This window comes from Dipodomys merriami, unplaced genomic scaffold (assembly GCF_024711535.1).
Source record: "Dipodomys merriami isolate MVZ:Mamm:240054 unplaced genomic scaffold, mDipMer1.0.p SCAF_68, whole genome shotgun sequence".
Lineage (NCBI taxonomy): Eukaryota > Metazoa > Chordata > Mammalia > Rodentia > Heteromyidae > Dipodomys > Dipodomys merriami.
In genome coordinates, this window is record NW_027206268.1 from 3,694,040 (window position 1) to 3,713,628 (window position 19,589).

Genomic DNA, 19,589 nt, shown 5'->3' on the forward strand with positions numbered 1-19,589 from the left:
CCTTAACTACGGTGTGAGGCCTGGTTGCGCCTATTAGCAATGGAAACACTGAGGCTCATGGAGTTGTTTTCTTCCTCTTTGCATCAAAGGAGCCTTCCTTCTTCAGCCCACCATGATCCAGGTTCTGATCCAAGGCCCCCACGGAAACTCCTGTCGCTTAGATTGCAAATGACTGTGCTTGCTAAAATCCGGAGACATTTCTCGAAGATTACACGTCCCCACCCACCTTGGTAATCACCTCGTCCAGCCTTGTTTTCAGACCCACAGCTCCCTTGGGGATGTCTCCTTGCTTGCTTTTCCAATTTCGTTTTCTTGCTTAGTCTGCAAATGTAGATCTTGGGTGGCACGGCGACAGTCCCCCCCCCCCCCCCCCATCCTCATTACCATCGGCACACTGCCCCGGACACCCATCCTCCCAAGACAGGTTCCTAACACACTTGGTGCCTTCCTGTGCATCTCAAGTTCAAGAAGCATCCAACTGAGCAGGTGCAGCCTTCTCTGCACCCTGCCTCTCCCGACCCCACCTCGGACCCTGCTTCTCTCCATACTTGGAGCTGAGGTGCTGCCATCCCTCTAGTGATCCAAACCAGAACCAGAAAGTCACGTTGGGCGGCTCTTCCCAGGCCCTCCCATCTATTCAGTGTGCTCGAGCTACACGCCTACCTCCTGTAGCCTCTGACCTTGCTCATTTCTATCCATGAACATGGACAACAGTTCAGTGCTTCCTGGCAGCCAGACAGTGACTGAACAGCCGGAAGAACGTTGTCTTTGAACTTCACGCTCTTCCTTTGATCTTCATTGCTCTCGGAATGCATAACTTAAGCACCTCCCCAAGGTTCCTCTGCAAATACGTTCTCTAAAACCTGTTGAAAAGGCTGGATCTCCTTCCAAGTTTTAGAACTGGTTTTGATTTTTTAAATCACATGTTTCAGTAATCAGTATAAAATACTCAGCAAAGAGGCTTGTTCCAATTTTTTTTTTTAACTACTGTTGATGGTTTTTTTCCCTTAATTTCCTAGGTTTTCATTTTTTAAAATATGCATATAAGAATACAGCTGTATAGTTTTGACTTTTAAAAAGGTATTAATGTTCTCAATGTTTTCTGAAGTGGGTGTGTATTAGCAGAAAGGGCTGAGATTTGGAAGAGGACAACTATTTGATGAAAGTTAAGAAAAATCTTGCCTGTTCACCGACTTCTAGAAACATCCAGGTCCCCTGGCGGGGGTGGGGGAGAGGTGGGGGGAGGGGATGTGGGGGGGGATGCTCATGGCCCACTTCTGTTCTCCAGGCAGATCATCAAGCTCCCCAGTCACCTTCTCTCTGGAAATGTCCTAAGCCACTCCCCTTGATGCGATCTCTGGATTTGGACAGAAGGGAAGGTGCTACAGAGACCGCCCCTTCTGAGCTGTTTGGGCCCGCTCCTCTTTCCAGAACAATTCAGGCTTCATACTACTGAGACTTCAGCTTCTACCTCTGCTGTCCGAAGGCAAGATGGCTGAGATGGACACAGTGCCCCGTTCCGGAAGGAAATGACCTTTCCAGACAAACTTAAGTCTGCCAGACACAGGCCTTCGAGATGGTTCTGGAAGGAACTTGGGCAAGTCTCTTCACGTGGGTTTTCTGCACTTTGATTCCATGCTCGCTCACAGGTAAGTACGACTTGGAATACATCTGATAGTTGGGGCCTTTAAGACTTGGCTTGCTTGTTCCGTTTTCATTCGCTTAGCATTTCTGAGCACCTTTTCCCAGCCACGTTCCAGGCAGAGCACTGATTAGAGATGAACAGAACAGTTGTCTGATTTCAGGGAGCATTGGGGCGCTGCACAGTACACTGACGTCCCTAGCATTTGAGGATTTTGGCACATTTCTCCTCTGCTTTAGTAAGATCCACATTTCTTGTTCCCAGCCCTGAATGAAGACTGGAATCGCTTGGGGGGAGCTTTTGAAGGTATAACTGTCAGGATTTCATAGCTGGAAAAATTCTGTGTTCCTCTCCCAAGCTGTCTGGGCAGTTGAGATTTTTTAAAACTCGCTGGGTGGGGCTCCGGGGAAAAGTGATTGATTATAGGGTTGGGCGGGAGAAATAACAAGATGAGACAGGAGCAGGTTGGTTTCTTTTCTTTTCTTTTTTTTTTTTTAATGTGTGTATGTGTGAAGTAACAAAATGCTTCAAAGAGGCCAGGGCCTGATTGTGAGTGAGATAATGCCCTGGATTGAATCCTGGAATGGAGAAAGATGGGGGCGGGGGGAATTATAAAGAACAAATCAAGTCTGGAGTTTAGTTAAAATAACATAGGAGGACTATAATAGCTGATAGGGGAATGTTGGTTCCTTATTTTTGACTACCTGGTTATATAAGCTGCTAGCATCGGTAGAAGCTGAGTGAAAGCCAGCCCCAAATAACTTGGCGTTGTCTTTACAATATTTTCTGTACCTCTACAAACAAGTTAGGCCAAGCCACAGTGGCTCACACTGCACTTCCGGTCACTGGGGAGGCGCACCAATCAGCAAGGTCAAGATTGAAGGCCAGCTGGGCCACCGGTGGCTCACGCCTGTCATCCTAGCTACTCAGGAGGCTGAGATCTGAGGATCGCGGTTCAAAGCCAGCCCGGGCAGTAAAGTTCATGAGACTCTTATCTCCAATAAACCACTAGAAAACTGGAAGTGGTGCTGTGGCTCAAAGTGGTAGAGCGCTGGCCTTGAGCTGAAGAGCTGAGGGACAGCGCCCAGGCCCAGAGTTCAAGCCCCACGACCGACAAAAAAAAAAAAAAAGATTGATGGCCAGCCTGAGTGAGGGGAGCCATCTTAACCCAGAAGCCGGGTGTGGTGGTTCATGTGTACAATCCCCATCTCTTTGGGAGGTATAAATAGGAGGAACCCTGTCTAGAGTAAACCTGGGCAAAAACTCAAGACAGTATCTAAAGCAAAATAGGCTGTAAATGTGGCTAAAATAGGAGAGTGTTTGCCTAGTAAGTGTAGGACCTGAGTTCAAGCTTCAGTACTGCAAAAAACAACACACATACACACATACACGCACACACAGATTGATTAGTAACACAGAAAAAGATGGGAATGAATTAACTGGACCCACTAATCAACCCGAAAATGTTCCCAAACAGCCATAGCAGGAGCAACTTAAAATAGCAAAATAGCAGTGTTGGATTTTTAACCATAGAATAAAATCCCTATCTGAGTCCAAAATAACTGAATAGAAAAATAAATGGTGGAGAAGTGGTAACATTTCCTAACAAAATTCCAACTAACATTTCAAAAATCAGTATTGCAATAATGATTGCAAAAGAAAAAAAATCCATCCGTAGATGCAAAAATGTACGGGTGAAAGTTGGAGGAGACACTAAAAGCGATCAAGGTCATGAGAAACAAAACAGACTTCAAATCAGATGTGAAGAGACTAACTAGATAAAACAACGAAGTGGGGAAGCTGTGGGCTGGTTCCTTGGGGGGGGGGGTTGTGGAACAACAAGACAGTACAGGAAAAATTGGCAACATGAAAACCAAGACTTCTGGACCCATGGCAACATCTTATTCCTCACACTTCTTGGATGGCTTCTACCTACAGAGGCTGAGTGGAGAAAATACTGGAAATTGCAATGCTATTCTGCAACCCCCGAAAGGCTGATGTAGTTTTATTTTTTTATTTTTTTGGGGGTCCGGTCGTGGGGCCTGAACTCTGGGCCTGGGCGCTGTCCCTCAGCTCTTCAGCTCAACGCTAGCGCTCTACCACTTGAGCCACAGCTCCACTTCCGGCTTTTTTCTTTTTGCTTATGTGGTGCTGAGGAATCGAACCCAGGGCCTCAGGCATGCAAGGCAAGCACTCTACCACTGAGCCACCTTCCCAGCCCGCTGATGTAGTTTTAAAATGCACCTAATCTGCTTTGCATTGTTACTGAGACAGTGAAATGTGTTGCAGAGTTATTCCTCTTCGAGCGTGTGTCTTGTCATTGTCCGTGGCCAAGGCTTACCGATTTGCTGGTCCAAGTGTGGTTTGACTATGTGCATTCATGAACCAGTTATAGGTGATCAAAGTTTTTCATTTCTCTAGGGTAAATGCTTCAAAGAGTATGGTTGTTGGATCCGATGGTAATTGCAGGTGCCATTTTACAAGAAGACTGCCAAACCATTTTCCAGAGTGAATGTACCATTTTACATTCCCACCTGCAGCGTGTGATAGATTCACGTTCTCGCTTGCTTTGCCCAAATTTGAATCTTGTTATTTTTTTTTATAAATGTTGCCATCCTGATAGCTGTGTCACACTCACTCTCCTGGTGGTTTTAATTTGCATTTACCCTCACCCCCTTTTTTAAAATGAGATTAAATACCTTGTTATGGGCTTATTTGTATCTCAATATCCCCTGCAGTGAAATGTCTCTTTGTGTTTGGACTGTTTTCTACTTCGATTGTTGGATTTTCTGCTGTTGAGGGTTTTTGTTTTGTTTTGTTGTGTTTTTGTCAGTCCTGGGACTTGAACTCAGGGCCTGGGCACTGTCTCTGAGCTTTTTCATTCAAAGCTAGTGCTCTACCACTTGAGCCACAACGCCACTTCCAGTTTTCTGGTGAGTAATTGGAGATAACAGTCTCATGGACATTCCTGCCCGGGCTGGCTTTGAACCGTGATCCTCAGATCTCAGCCTCTTGAGTAGCTAGGATGAACCACCGGTACCCGGCTAAAGTTTTACATATGTAAATTCTGGGTATATTTTGTTAGATTTATACCCATGTGTTTTTTTTTCTTTCTTTTTTATAATTGTAATTTTAATGTCATCTTATGTGTATAAGTGTTCATAAGTAGTCTTTAGAAATATAATTAACTTGTATGTTTATGATATATCCTGTGAACGTGCGTATTAATTTGGGGAATTGTTTTTGTTCCGGATCCAGGGGCTTTTCCACAAAGCCTGCTAATTGGGGAGCTTTCCTACTTCCTTTCTAATATGTATTCTTTTTACTTCCCTTGTTTGCCCTGTAACAATGGCTAGAATTTCCAGTGTTCTGTTGAATAAGAGCAATGTGAGTGGGTGTCTTTGCTTGTTCCTGAGCCAGAAGAAAACATTTAGTCTCTCCATTAAGTAAAATTTATCTGGAGCTTTTCTTTTCTTGTGGTCAGTCATGGGGCTTGAAGTCAGGGCCTGGGCACTGCCCCTGAGCTCTTGTGCTCAAGGCGAGCGCTCTACCATTTTGAACTATAGCGCCACTTTTGATTTTCTGTCAATTAATTGGAGATAAGTGGACTTTCCTGCCCTGGCTGGCTCTGAACTTGTGATCCTCAGATCTCAGCCTCCTGAGTAGCTAGGATGACAGGTGTGAGCCACTGTCACTTGACCTATCTGTAGGTTTTGTAGGTAGCTTTTGTTAAGATTGTTTTTAACTTGGAGAGAAGTTTGCTTCACTTTGATAGTGTTAGATTATTTTTTTTTTTGGTCAATGCTTTTTCTGAGTCAATATTAGGCTTGCATGGTTTTCTTTATGTCTTTGATATAGTGGATAACATTTATTGATTTCCTTTTTTCTTTTCTATTGTCGGTCGTGGGGCTCGAACTCTGGGCCTGGGCACTGTCCCTCAGCTCTTCAGCTCAAGGCAAGCGCTCTACCACTTGAGCCACAGCGCCACTTCCAGTTTTCTGAGTGGTTTATTGGAGATAAGAGTCTCACGGACTTTCCTGCCCGGGCTGGCTCTGAACCCTGATCCTAAGATCTCAGCCTCTTGAGTAGCTAGGATGACTGGCGTGAGCCACTGACGCCCGGCTATAAAGCTTTATATTCCCCAAATAGAGCATTTATTTATTTTTCTACACTATGAGGGGGAAGATTGTGAGAGAAGGCTTTGCCTCCTCCTCCCTCTCCCTCTCCCTCTCCCCTCTAGCTCCTCCCCCAGCCTCTTTCTTTCCTGTCTCTTCGATGACTTCCAGGTTAGAGCTGGTGAGATCAAGAGGCCTCCCAGTGCCCCACATACACACCAGGCCTTTCCTTCTTGGTCAGACCACAGATGCTTCGGTGACATGAAGGTACATCACCAGAGAATCCTTTCCTAGACGAGAGGCGAGGGAACAAGACAAGATGTCCCCTCAGAAGCAAACCCCACCCCCATTCCCTGGTAGCCGCAGAGCTTGGCGATAAACACCAGGCGCCAACCTGGAGACAGGCGCAGGGAGGGAAGGGCTGAATTGAAGGAACCATGTGTGGACCAGCAGGAGCCTTGCTTGCATGGGCCTGGCATGAAGGGGGGGGGCTAAGGAGGTACGGCCTTATGCAAGATGGCGTAGACCATCACAGCTAAAGCAAAGCCTGGATTCAGGTCAGCCTGACACAGGCATTGCCAATGACAGACCTCAGGATGAGTACCTAGACGATGAAGGATCTGAAGAGCAAAAGTGATCAAAGAATGTGAGTTAGAAATGGCATGATAGTCCCAAATAGACGTTGGTCCTAAAGAAGACACAGAAGTGCACAAAGAGAACGGTTAACACCACTCATCACCAGACAGGGACAAGCCCAGATCACAGCCTTGCCCCAGCAAGAGTGGGTTTTCTTCTATCTCATTTATGAACTTGAACCTGGGGAAATAGCCGAGTGGGGTAGAGTGCTGGGCCAGAATGGGCCAGGGCCGGGATTCAAAGCTCAGCACTGAGAAAATAACAACCACAACAGTGATTGTGAAGATCGTGGGTCACATGAGTGACTGGTAACAGCGCTGCCAAGCAGGGATGTGGAGACCGGGCAACAGTGGCAAGAAAGGCTATTACTGGGAATGCAAATTACCTGCCACCCTTCTGGAAATCAGTATGGAACACCATCCACTAATTTAAAAAATAGAACTAAAGCCAGGCATTGGCGGCTCACGCCTGTCATCCTAACCACTCAGGAGACTGAGATCTGAGGATCGAGGTTCAAAGCCAGCTCCGGCAGGAATATCTGTGAGACTTTTATCACCAATGAACCACCAGAAAACTGGACATGGTGCTGTGGCTCAAGTGGCAGAGCCACTTGAAGAGCTGAGGGACAGTGCCCAGGCCTAGAGTTCAAGCCCCACGACCACCAACAGCAAAAAAAGCAAAAGCAAAATCTTAGGACCACTCTCTTCCTCCCCTCCCCGAAAGAAAATGGAAGGTTAGCTGTTATGATTACTAATATTCCATTTTATCCCAAAGGCAGAAATGCAACCACAAGGGCGACAATGTAGCAGGGGCACGAAGGGTGATGAAACTAAGAGTTGTTTCTGCTTAGTGATCCCGTGAGGCCTCCATGACACACGCATGGGAAACCCGTGGCCTTCTACCACCGTGACACTACCCATCAGCCTCTCTGTCTGCCTTCCTCCCAGATCCTGGGGCTGTGGTGCCCGCCCCGCAGAACCTCTCTGTCCACTCAGCCAACATGAAGCATCTCTTGGTGTGGAGCCCAGTGATCCTGCCTGGAGAAACAGTCCACTACTGGGTTGAGTACCAGGGGTGAGTTTTTTTTCTTTTTTTGTTGGTGGTGGGGCTTGAACTCTGGGCCTGGGCGCTGTCCCTCAGCTCTTCAGCTCAAGGTAAGCTCTCCACCACTTGATCCACAGCACCACTTGTGGTTTTCTGAGTGGTTTATTGGAGATAAGAGTCTCATGGGCTTTCCTGCCTGGGCTATCTTTGAACCTCGATCCTCAGATCTCAGACTTCTGAGTAGCTAAGATGACAGGTGTGAGCCACTGGCGCCCGGCTCAGAGCTCATATTTATGAGCTTGTGTGTGCGTGGGCCCTCAGAGAGAACTGAACAAGCCAGGGAAGTTGTCCCGTGGGTGTGATAGTCCACTTGTAGTGAGTCACTTGTCTTAAATGAGTTTCACTCTGACCGGAAATGGACACCTTTTGTCGGTACTGGGACTTGAACTCAGAACCTCCCTTATGCCTTTAGCTTTTTTGGCTCACAGTTGGGTGCTCTACCACTGGAACCACAGCTCCACTTCCGGCTTTTGCCACTTCATTGGAGATAAAAGAGTCTCAGGAACTTTGCCACCCGGGTGTTGGCTTCGAACTGCAATCCTCAGATCTCTGTTTCTCCAGTGGCTAGAAGTATAGGCGTGACCCACCGGTGCCTAGTGAAGGCTTATTTTTCTCCAGTCCTGGGACTTGAACTCAGAACCTGGGCACTGTCCCTGAATTTCTTTCGCTCAAGGCTACACTACCACTCTGCCACTTAAGCCACAGCACCACTTGCAGTTTTGTTTTGTTTTTTCTGTGTCTCTGGTGCTGAGGAATGGAGCCCAGGGCTTCAGGCATGCTAGGCGAGCGTTCTACCACTGAGCCACCTTCCCAGCCCCTTTTGTCAGGAACGTTTTGACGCTGACTGATGATGTCACACTGTACCTTTCCCTCCCCGGGCCCAGGGAGTACGAGAGTCTGTACATGAGCCACATGTGGATACCCAGCAGCTGGTGCTCCCCGACTCCAGGCCCCGAGTGTGACGTCACCGATGACATCACGGCCACGGTCCCATACCGGCTCCGCGTCAGGGCCACGTCGGGCCCACGGGCGTCAGCTTGGAGCGCCCTGAAGCCACCGTTTAATCGGAACTCAAGTAAGGTGCCACGTCTCCTCTTCCTGTCCGATCTCTTTTAGGAGTCATTCCTTCCCAGGCTTGGGCATTTCAGTGATCCTCGCAGACCTCACGCTTTCACTTAGCTTCTTTGCTTCAGACTGTTGCTCTACCACTTGAACCACGCCAGCTCCACCTTTACCCTTTTTTGCTAATTAATTGGAGAGGAGAGTCTCCTGGGTTTGTCTGTGACCCTCTCCCCGACCACCGCCCCCCCCTCCCAACGTTGGCTTTGAACTGGGACTCTCACGTCTCAGCCTCCTGAGTAGCCTGGATAGCGCCCGGTCCTGGTGCTTTATCCACCTCGGGCTTACTGCCCCTGAGCAGCTTCATGTGTGAAAACAGTTTTCATTCCATAGGCTGAGATAGATTCGGATCTGAGATGTAGAGGGGCAGATGGAGAAGAGCTTGGGGTCCACTTTGGGGTGCTGGCTTTGGGAAAGGTGAGATCTGGCCTCACAGTCCCAAGACTTGAGTCTCTGGTGCTTTGACATGGAGATCCCTCCATGGTGGCACTGACGCCCCTGGTGGTGGGTCCCGGTATGTCCGTTGCATGGTCTGCATTGTCCTAGAGCAGAGGCAGTCACTGATCACAAAGGCTTTTTTTGTTGGTCGTGGGGCTTGAACTCTGGGCCTGGGCGCTGTCCCTGAGCTCTTCAGCTCAAGGCAAGTGCTCTACCACTTTGAGTCACAGCACCACTTCTAGCTTTCTTGGTGGTTTCTCAGAGAGAAGAGTCTCACGGACTTTCCCGCCCGGGGTTGGCTTTGACCCGCGATCCTCACACCTGAGCCTCCTGAGCTAGCTAGGATGACAGGCGGGAGCCACTGGCACCCGGCCCACACAGAGTTTTAATGAGCAACTCTACACCCTTCCACGTTGTACATGTGACTCTCTTCCTCCTCCAATGAGAACACTAAGCAATCAGCCCGCCCACCCAGCGACCCACCAACAGAGGCGCAATTGGAAATCAGATCCTCGGGCTTAGACAGCTCAAAGCCAGACCTGCCATGCATAGGGGGTAGCTAAAGGCTTGGGAGTAGATGGGCTGGTTCATGAGCAAGAGATAGGGACACGGGGATCCCGAGGTGGGGCCCCGGGAAAGCTCAGCTATGATAATGTGTATGGAGGGAGGGAAAGCAGGTTGCTGGACAGGCAGAGAGCTGTGGAGCAGAGTGGAAAGTTCTGGAGAGTCAGGAACAGACCCCCTTCCCTTCCCTTCTTTTCTTCTTCTTTCTGCCAGTCCTGGGGCGGGGGGAGGTGCGGGGGGGGGAGCGGGGAGGGAGAGTTGCACGCTGGGCATTGGCACTGTCCCTGAGCTTTTTCGCTCAAGCTTTATTTAGCACTTTACTATTTGAGCCACAGCTCCATTTCTGGATTTTCGTTTTGCTTTTGATGGCTAATTAGAGATAAAAGTCTTATTATCTGTCTGGCTTTGAACCCAGATCCTCAGATCTGTTGGGAAATGCTATTACTATTACTGTTGTTGTTGTTGTTGGTCGTGGGGCTTGAACTCTGGGCTTGGGCACTGTCCCTCAGCTCTTCAGCACAAGGCGAGCACTGTACCACTTGAGCCACAGCGCCTTTTTAGGTTTTCTATCAGTTTACTGAAGATATGTCTCCACAGACTTTCCTTGCCCGGGCTGGCTTTGAACTGTGATCCTCAGATCTCAGCCTCCTGAGTAGCTAGGATGACAGGCGGGAGCCACCGGCGCCGGGCCCACCATTACTATTATTATTTTATCATCATTATTACTGTCCCAGGAATGCCCAGAGCTGAGAGCCAGAAGACAGAGGAGGCAAGAGGGGAGCAGGAATAGAAAGAGCGGAATGGAATGGATGGCAATAGGAATGTCAGTGAAGAATTCAGGATTTTCTGCCAGGCCTCCACCCCAGGCCTCCGAGCCAGCCACGTACATCACAGCTCTGCCAGACAGCCTCCGGGCATCCCGGTGGCACTGGCCAGCTTGGGGTTCCAGCCAAGCCCCTCCCCCATTCCCTAGAGGGCTGGCACCTCTGCGTGAGGGAAAGCCAGGTCAGGGGGAGCTAAGGACTGGGCCTACGGGGTCTGGCTGCCCATGCTTGTGCTTAGGGGCCAGAGTACACAGAAACAGGCCTGGCTCTGGCTGCTGGGGGGTGGGGGGTGGTCAGTGTCAGTCTGCGCATGTGTCTGAAGCTCCCCTGGGAAGCTTGTGCAGTGGAGTCAGCCCTGAGTTCAATCCCTAGTCTGGGCAATCTCTATCTTGAATTGGATATGTCTGCCTGGGCTGGCTTGGAACCATGATCCTCACACCTCAGCCTCCTGAGTAGCTAGGATGACAGGCATGAGCCACCAGCACCTGGCAGGCTTAGGTCTCTTGAGCGTGTTTTGTTTTTTTTGCCCAGGGTTGGCCTCTGAGAATGATCCTCTCACCTCCATTTGCAGCAGAGCTGGGATTACAAGTGTGCAGCGCCATGCCTGGCCCTTTCAGGTCCTTTCCCCTTAAGTCTCATATCCCTGAAGATGGAGGTCTGAGATCCCAGTGCTAATCATGTGGGACTTCAAGTGGAGGGATCAGAGTCTCTTCTCCTGCCGGAAGTGGTTCAGAGGAGCGGCCTGACCTCCCTTGTCTTGTCTCCTACCCTGGCATACGCTGTTCCTGGTGTGACAGGTGGGAGGAACATGTTTTGCTCTCTGAAATCTCTCCCGAATACCCGCTGAACCTCGTGCAGAGCTGTTAATCTGGGACGCTGTGCACAACCCCACTGTCAAAGACCAGCCCAGAAGCGCTCAAGAGAGAGCTCGGGCCAGTGTTTGCCCAGCGTCAGGAAATAACAGCTGACCACACACCGTGGCTCACGCCTGCAATCTCATCTTACTCCGAAGGCTGAGATGTGGAGAATCGAGGTTAGAAGCCAACCTGGGCAGAAAGAGGCCCTAAGGCTCCGTGTCCAAAGAAAGCAGCAAAAAAAAAGCTAGGCTGGAAACTCAGGTGGTATAGAGCAATAGGTAGTAAACTGAGCAATAGGACATTCCCGAGTTCAAATCCTGGTATTAGCCTCTCCCGGAAAGAGAAGAAATAGCACCTGAGCCAGGTGCCTGTGGTTCATGCCGGTAATCCTAGCAACTTGGGAAGATCAGGGTTTGAGACCAGCTAAGGCAAGAACTTTTCAAGACCCTATCTCAACCCGTAGCTGGTCACGGTGGTGTGCGCCTTTCACCCGGCAATGTGGAAGGCTGAAATAGGGAGGACCGAGGTTCCAAGCCAAACCCTGGGCAGAAAAGTTCAGAAGACACCATCTCAACAGACAAAGCTGGGTATCGTGGTGCATGTCTGTCATCCCAGGAAGTGTAAAATAAGGAGGATCGTGGGTCAGGTGGGCAAAAAGTGAGATGCTATCTCAAAAATAACCAGAACAACAACAACAATAACAAAAGTGGGGGGTGGGATAGAGGGATGGCTCAAAATTGAGTATTTTCCCCTCCCCCAAAATAATAAAGGGGAAGAGATAACATCTACGTGAAGAGAAAATGGTTAAAATAAATGCTTTCATGCCAGGCCCTGGAGGCTCCCGCCTGTCATCCTAGCTACTCAGGAGGCTGAGATCTGAGGATCGCTGTTCAAAGCCAGCCCAGACAGGAAAGTCTGTGAGACTCTTATTTCCAATGAACCACCAGAAAACCAGAAGTGGCGCTGTGGCTCAAGGGGTAGAGCGCTCGTCTTGAGCTGAAGAGCTGAGGGACAGCGCCCAGGCCCAGAGTTCAAGCCCCAGGACTGACAGAAAAAGCAAAACTGCTTTTGTGAGCACCTGCTGCATGCAGGCCCGGTCTCCTGGGCTCCATCGGACCCTTTTTTTTTTTTTTTTTGCCCGCGGCCGCTGCTACATTTGCACGGGTGAGCAGGTCCCTTGTGTCCCTGGGAAGTCAGTCCCGCCCTGGCTGCCTGTGACCCTCCCTTTGCTCCGCTCCACAGCCCTCCTCCTCCCGCCCAGGATGGCCGTCAGGAAGGATGGCTCCCATCTGGTGATTGAGCTGGAGGACCTGGGGCCCCAGTTCGAGTTCTTCGTGACCTTTTGGAGGAAGGCGCCTGGGGCCAAGGTAAGGTTTCTAACGTGGGCCTTGGGGTCAGGCCCGACCCGGAAGTGCTAGTCATCTGAGATGGACAGTCTTGGCTGACGTGTGTGTGAAGGAGACCACTGGCCTTTTCAACACTGCCTGTGTGTCCAACCTAGGCCTTGGCTGAGAGAGAGAGAGGTGTGTGTGTGTGTGTGTGTGTGTGTGTGTGTGTGTGTGTGTGTGTGTGTGTGTGTGTATGTGTGTATGTGTGCGCGTGCGCACACGTGCTCATGGACTGGGACCCGAATTTGAACTCGGGGCCTCAAGCTCTCCCTTAAACTCCACCCCCCCCACCAATGATTGGTGCCCTGCCACTTGAACCACAGCTCCACTTCCGGCTTTTTGCTGGCTCACTGCAGAGAGGAGAATCTCATGGGACTTTTTTTTTCCTTCCTGGGCTGGCTTTGAACCACCATCCTCAGACCGCAGCCTCGTGAGAAGCCGGGATGACAGGCGTGAGCCGCCTAGCTTGGGAGTCTTTCCAGACCTGGTCTAGCTGAAGTACATCAACTGGTCTCAGCCGGTTTGGGGCAACAGAACAGGGCGGGATGGTGTGCAGAGCACGTGATCCGGGGTGTGGGTCTTGGCTGAGTATAGAAGCATGGGGCAAGGGAGCCAGGAGTCAGGCTGCTGACGACCAAGCCCAGCTAATTACAGCCAGCTGAGGGACACGCCCGTGGGAGGGGGGGCCCGCCTCCCCCACCTCGTAGCCAGGGTGTAGCAGACCCCAGTCACTCCATCTCCCTTGTGCCTAGGAATGTGTCTCCCTAGCATCTCAGCCCAGCCCCTTGCCCCTTCCCCTGGAGGGGCTCAGTTTCTCAAGACCCAAGTCCTTAGCCAAGAACCGTCGTTGTCGTGCATTACATTAGTCCAAGTCTGGGGGTTGCAGAAGCCAGCTGGCCTCCCGGGGATCCTCTCAGGCGGGCGCCCGGGCCACTGCTGTACCCCCTGCACACTTTGTTTTTTTTTTTTGGGGGGGGGCTCCCTGGAAAAAGTGGAGCAGGCCACACCAGCGTCAGAATTCGTACCCTGAGTCACAGGGACTGGGCCCAGACAAGCCTGTGCAGGCGCAGGGCGGGCGGAGGAGGAAGGTGGGCAGATGATGGATGGACAGACGGGTGGCGGGGTGGACAGGTGAGCCTTCTGGCTCCAGTGACCTCTTGTGCCAACCCCCTGGCCACGCGCAGCCGGGCACAGCTAGATCCCCACCTTCAGGTCTCTGCCCCATGTTACCCCCTCCACTTGTATTTTTTCTTTTCCTTTCTTGGTGGAACTCAGCTTTGAACTCAGGGCCTTTATACTTCTCAGACCGGCACACTACCCTTTGAGCCAGGCCTCCCAGCCCTTTTCGCTTTGGTTTATTTCACAGGCCAGTTCGGGCACTTTTCCTCTCAAGTAGCTGGGATTGTAGGCATGCACTAGCACACCCGGCCCAAACACTTTTTTTTTTTTTTTTTGGCCAATCCTGGGGTTTGAACTCAAGACACTGTCACTGAGCTTTGGGTCAAGGCTAGTGCTCTACCCCTTGAGCCACAGTGCTACTTCTGGTTTTTTCTGTGTCTGTGATAGTGAGGAATCGAACCCAGGGCTTCATGCATGTGAGGTGAGCACTCTACCACTGAGCCACCTTCCCAGCCCCTGCCTTTTTCTCCCTCTCGGTACATATTTATTTGGCGCTCGACAGACAATAGGATCTCTGTCTGTTTTGTCCGAGTGTCCGGTGTGTAGTAGATGCTCAGCAAACGCAAAGGCATGGGTTGTTCACGTGCACTGCTGTGTCAGAATGCAAGTTGCTATCTGTACTACATCTCCCTGGGCCTCCTCGCCCCTTCCCTTCCTGCCCCCCTTCAGAGGCCCTGTCTCTCTTCCTCCCCAAAGGAACATGCCAAGGTGGTGAGCAGCGTGGGCTTCCCTGTCTACCTGGGGGCCATGGAGCCGGGCGCCGTGTACTGCGTGAAGGCCCGCGCGCTGGTCCGAGCCATCGCGAGACGCAGCGCCTTCAGCCAGGCTCAGTGCGTGGAGGTGCAAGGTGAGGTGATCTGTCTGGCCCGGGCACCCCCTGTCCAGCGGGCGGCCCTGGTGAGGCCTGCTCTGATGCCTGCCGAGAGTTCTGGGTCTTCTCCTTCATTTATATGTATATATTTTGGTCAGTCGTGGGGCCTGAACTCTGGGCCTGGGCGCTGTCCCTCAGCTCTTCAGCTCAAGGCGAGCGCTCTACCACTTGAGCCACAGCGCCAGTTCCTGTTTTTTGGTGATTCATTGGATCAGAGTCTCATGGACTTTCCTAGCCCAGGCTGGCTTCACACCGCAATCCTCAGATCTCAGCCTCCTGAGTAGCTAGGATGACAGGCGTGAGCCACCGATGCCTGGTTCTATGTATTTCTTTTTTTATCTTTAATGGTCTAAACATCCTACACTGTTTAAAAACTCTTCACAAAAGAAACAAAACCAAGGTCTGGGAAGGTGGCTCAGTGGTAGAGTGCTTGCCTTGCATGCATGAGGCCCTGGGTTCGATTCCTCAGCACCACCTAAGCAGAAAAAGCCAGAAGTGGCGCTGTGGCTCAAGTGGTAGAGCGCTGGCCTTGAGCTGAAGAGCTGAGGGACAGCGCCCAGGCCCGGAGTTCAAGACCCATGACTGATCAAAAGAAAAAGGAAGAAAGAAAGGAAAGAAAGAAACCAAACCAAGCCAAAGCCACCAGTGCCTTGAACTCAGGGCCTGGATGCCATCCCTGAACTTGATTGTTCAAGGCTAGGGTGCTACCCCTTGAGCCGCAGCTCCATTTTTGCTGTTTCCGTGGGGATAAGAGTCTCACAGACGTTCCTGCCCCGGGGCTGGCTTCGAATCACGATCCTCACATCTCAGCCTCCAGCGTAGCTAGGATGGCAGGCGGGAGCACCGGCGCCCAGCGTGGCCTTGGCTTATTTTTCTAAGGGCTCTCACTCCATGGGTGACCTGCGATCAGTGACTAGCCATTCTGAGCATAAAAGGGGGTCCCCACATGTACTGTGGCACACATCCAGCTCCCTTGGAGAGGTGACCCCGACACCCACAGTCAGAGTCGGAGAGGAGTCCTCACTTGCTCATGCGCAGGAAATCTTCCCTAATAGGAATCCGCACCAGCAGCCAAGTGCGCAATGCTTTGTTTCCCATCGCCGCCCAACCCTGTTCTGTGCTGCTCTGCTTCCCTCTCCACCTGGCACCCTGCCTTCCTCCTGCAGCTATGCCAAGCACGGGGGGTGGGGGGGGCGGGGAGAGAGGAGGAACTTTCTGGAAACTTCTGGAAGCCTTTGCATAGAAGCTAGAACGATGACAAGGACTCACAGGCCCACCCCCTGATGGCTCAGGAGGCAGATTGCACAGAGGAGGCCCAGGACTAGAGGCTCCTTCTTCAGCACTGCTTTTCTAACTCGCTCTTAACTGTCCCGTTCCCCAGGAGAGGCTCTGCCCCTCGGCCTGGCCCTGTTTGCCTTTGTCGCCTTCATGCTGTTCCTGGTGGCCCTGCCAGTCTCCATCTGGAAGGCGGGTCAGCTGCTCCGCTACTCCTGCTGCCCCATGGCCATCCTCCCGGACACTCTGGTAACCGCGTGCGCTCTGTCTCTTCTCAGCCCGACGCTGACTGCGTGTCGCTGGGGCCTCCTTCGTCGGGCATGGCTGTGCTTTGCGCTTTTGTTGGTGATGGTTGTGGGACTTGAACTCGGGACCCGATCGCTGTGCCTGAGCGTTTGCACTCAAGCCTAGCTCTCTTGTTCCTGTGAGCCACTTCCAGTTTTCTGGTGCTTCATTGAAGAGAAGGAAAGTCAGTGGTTTTCCTACCTGGGCTGCGACCCTCAGATCTCAGCCTCCTGAGAAGCTGGGAAGGCCGCCAGCAGCCTTTTGCATGGGTAGATAGGGGTTTGCCCAGTGGGGAGAGGAATCTGGCTAGGACTCCATGGCTGTCTGGGTCCTTTGCGCTTGCTACTAAAAGAATACCACAGGCTGGGAACTTTATAAAGAAGAGAAGTTCCCTGGATAAGCAATTTTGGAGTCTGGGATCACATGACCTCAGGAGCCTTGCCTAACCAGCATGGAGCCATTCAATGGGTCGGCCCTTCCTGGCCTCACTGTTGCTCTGGGGGTTCAGATGCCACCACAAACTTTTTAGGGGACACATTCAAACCATAGCAGCAACTACAACTACTCTCCCCCCTTTTGTTTTCAACTCCTCCTCCTCCCCCTCCTCCTCTACCTCCTCTTCCTCCTCTACTTTCTGTTTATATTGGAGAGTGATTGGCAGGCAAACGCTAGACCCCTTAAACCACGTCTCCCATCAGCTTTTTTTGTTCTTTTCTGAATTTACAACTGTGAATTCTTTCTGATCATTTTTGCCTTTTCTTTCTTTTTTTTGTTTTGTTTTGTTGGTCATGGGGCTTGAACTCTGGGCCTGGGCGCTGTCCCTCAGCTCTTCAGCTCCAGGCGAGCGCTCTACCACTTGAGCCACAGCGCCACTTCCAGTTTTCTGATGGTTTATTGGAGATAAGAGTCTCATGGCCTTTCCTGCCCAGGCTGGCTTTGAACCACGATCCTCAGATCTCAGCCTCCTGAGTAGCTAGGATGCCAGGCGTGAGCCACTGGCGCCCGGCATCTTTGCCCTTTTAATGGGTATGTTTCGTCCACTAACATTTCATATAACTGATGGACGTGGTTGGACACGGGTCTATGATTTTATCTTGTTTCCCTTATCTGCCTTTTTTTGGGGGGTGGGGTGGGGAGCGGAGGAAACTTTGGTGGGGTGTTCTTAGAGAAAGAACACTGACCTCCAGGGCCCTTCAGGAACTGCTGGGCAGATGATTCTAGATGACGCTGGAAATCGTGGATCCAGGAACTGGGTTGTCTTTGGAATTTGTTGTTGTTGCCTCTGGAAAGTTCTGGAACCCCGTCGTTCGTTGGGCTCGTCTTTATGTTGGCTCCAGACAGCTGATGGTTTCCTCTAAAACTTGATTTTCAGAAAATCACCAACCCGTCGCAGAAGCCGGCGCCCTGCCGGGGGGAGGAGAAGGTGGACGTGTGCGTCATGACCGACCGTGATGCCCCCCGAAGAGGGCTTCGGCACGCGGAGCTAGCAGATTTGGGGGAAGGGCCTTGAGGAAGTGACTGCAGGGCCCAGGAGGGGGAGGCCCGGAGGGGGAGGCCTGGAGGGGGAGGCCTGCAGGGGGAGGTCTGGAGGGGGAGGCCTGGAGGGGGAAGTCTGGAGGGGGGGGCCTGCAGGGGGAGGCCTGCAGGGGGAGGCCTGGAGGGGGAGGCCCGGAGGGGGAGGCCTGGAGGGGGAGGTCTGGAGGGGGAGGCCCAGAGGGGGAGGCCTGTGTTCCAGCCTCCTCTTTAGAGAAAGGACCAGAGACGGCGGGGCAGGCCTCGGGGCTTCATGTCTCGCGGCCGCTGTGGGAGACGAAGCGCTGAGCCCTCCCCCCCCTTCCCCTAGTGATGTGGGACTGAGAGATGGGGTCTCCTCCCATCCTGTTTACTTATTTGTGAAGGAGATCAGCTACCTATGTGTTAGGTTCCCCCCTCCTCTCCCCCCCACCCCCGTCTGTCTGTCCATCTGTCTGTCTGCATCCAGCAGGGAAATGGATGGTAATGTACACTGTGTTGGGTTCGAGTCTTCTGGACAGCAGGAGGCTGAGATGGGAGGATGGCGGTTCAGAGCCAGTCCCCAGGCAGGAAAAAGCCCGAGAGACTCTTAATCTCCAACGGACCACCAGACCCCCGGAATCGGCGCCGTGGCTCCAAGAGGTAGCGCGCTCTCCCTTGAGCACAAAGAGCTCAAGAGACACGACCCGGGTTCTGAGTTCAAGACCCCACAACTGACAAATAAAGTGTTCCCCCCACCCACCCCCGAGTCATCTTTTGGGTTCCTGACTAAAGTGGGCCTTAGAAGATTTTCCTTCCGTCGTCAGCCTCAAAGACCCTCTGGGGTGAAGGGAGTTGGGGTACCCCTGGGTAGCATGAGGGTAAAGTGGGAGAGAGGGGGGGAGTGTCTCAGTTCTCTGCACACAGTCCCGTGGGAACTCAAGGGCCCGGGGCTGGCCTGGGCGGGCTGTCATCTCTGGCAGCCAAGTGCCCCATGGTCTGGCGGTTGAGGGAGGCAGAGGTTGGAGGATCGCCATCCGAGGCTGGCCTGGGCCAGAAAGCAAAGCTTGAATCGGGGTCATTCCACATCATCCACCACCAAGCCAGGCAAGAAAGCCTGGTACTGGACAGAAGTGGGCGGTGTTCGCCCCGAGAATCCGGGTCATCCGCACATAATCCCAGCGGCCCGAGGGAGGCTGAGAAGCTGAGGCCTCAGAATGGAGGCCGGGCTGGGCGAGGCTCACAGAAAAATCACCAGGACACGGGATCAGGGCAGCAGTCAGAAGGCACACCCGTGCCCACGGGCAGAACCGCCGAGGCGCTGCCGGGCACACTCGCCTAGCTTCTGTCCTAACCAGGCGTTCCGTAGCCCAGCTCTTCTCTCTCTCACACACAGCTCTGCTAAAGCTCTCTGAAGTTCTTCTGGGAGTGTCTGGGCCCTGTTTTCCCTGGGTGTGGTAGTACACGCCTGTAATCCCAGCACTGGGAAGACCTGGAGGAGGAGAATTCCAAGTCTGGTTCCCTCCCTGTTTTCCCAGCTTCCTATTTATCCTTTGATCAGAGTGATGACAGGTGTGGTGTGGTGTGTGTGTGTGTGTGTGTGTGTGTGTGTGTGTGTGTGTGTGTGTGTGTGTGTGTGTGTCGTGTGTGTGTGTGTGTGTGTGTGGCGTGTGTGGCATGTGTGTGTGTGTGTGTGTGTGTGTGTGTGTGTATCTGGCCTGAGGGAATGGGAGACCACCTAGAAGGAAGGTGCATCTTACGTCCATGGGCGTCTGGCGCCACCTTGTGGCTGAGCCCTGGA

At 52.1% G+C, this 19,589-nt stretch overlaps 1 protein-coding gene across 1 annotated transcript; it reads left to right on the top strand.

Moving 5' to 3' along the window:
• The first annotated feature begins 1,376 nt into the window (after window positions 1–1,376).
• Window positions 1,377–17,807, top strand: Il20rb (interleukin 20 receptor subunit beta). Its single transcript, XM_070005297.1, has 7 exons — window positions 1,377–1,649; window positions 7,341–7,467; window positions 8,382–8,572; window positions 12,542–12,666; window positions 14,563–14,713; window positions 16,119–16,261; window positions 17,670–17,807. The coding sequence occupies exons 1-7, from the start codon at window positions 1,577–1,579 to the stop codon at window positions 17,805–17,807; spliced, it is 948 nt and encodes a 315-aa protein (XP_069861398.1). The 5' UTR covers window positions 1,377–1,576.
• The last annotated feature ends 1,782 nt before the right edge of the window (window positions 17,808–19,589 follow it).

Excerpts from the sequence above, each read along its gene's own strand:
- Il20rb (XM_070005297.1), top strand. The coding sequence starts at position 1,577 with ATGGTTCTGGAAGGAACTTGGGCAAGTCTCTTCACGTGGGTTTTCTGC. Across the intron at positions 8,573-12,541 it reads ACCGTTTAATCGGAACTCAA|CCCTCCTCCTCCCGCCCAGG; the intron begins GTAAGGTGCCAC and ends TCCGCTCCACAG. Across the intron at positions 16,262-17,669 it reads CCATCCTCCCGGACACTCTG|AAAATCACCAACCCGTCGCA; the intron begins GTAACCGCGTGC and ends CTTGATTTTCAG.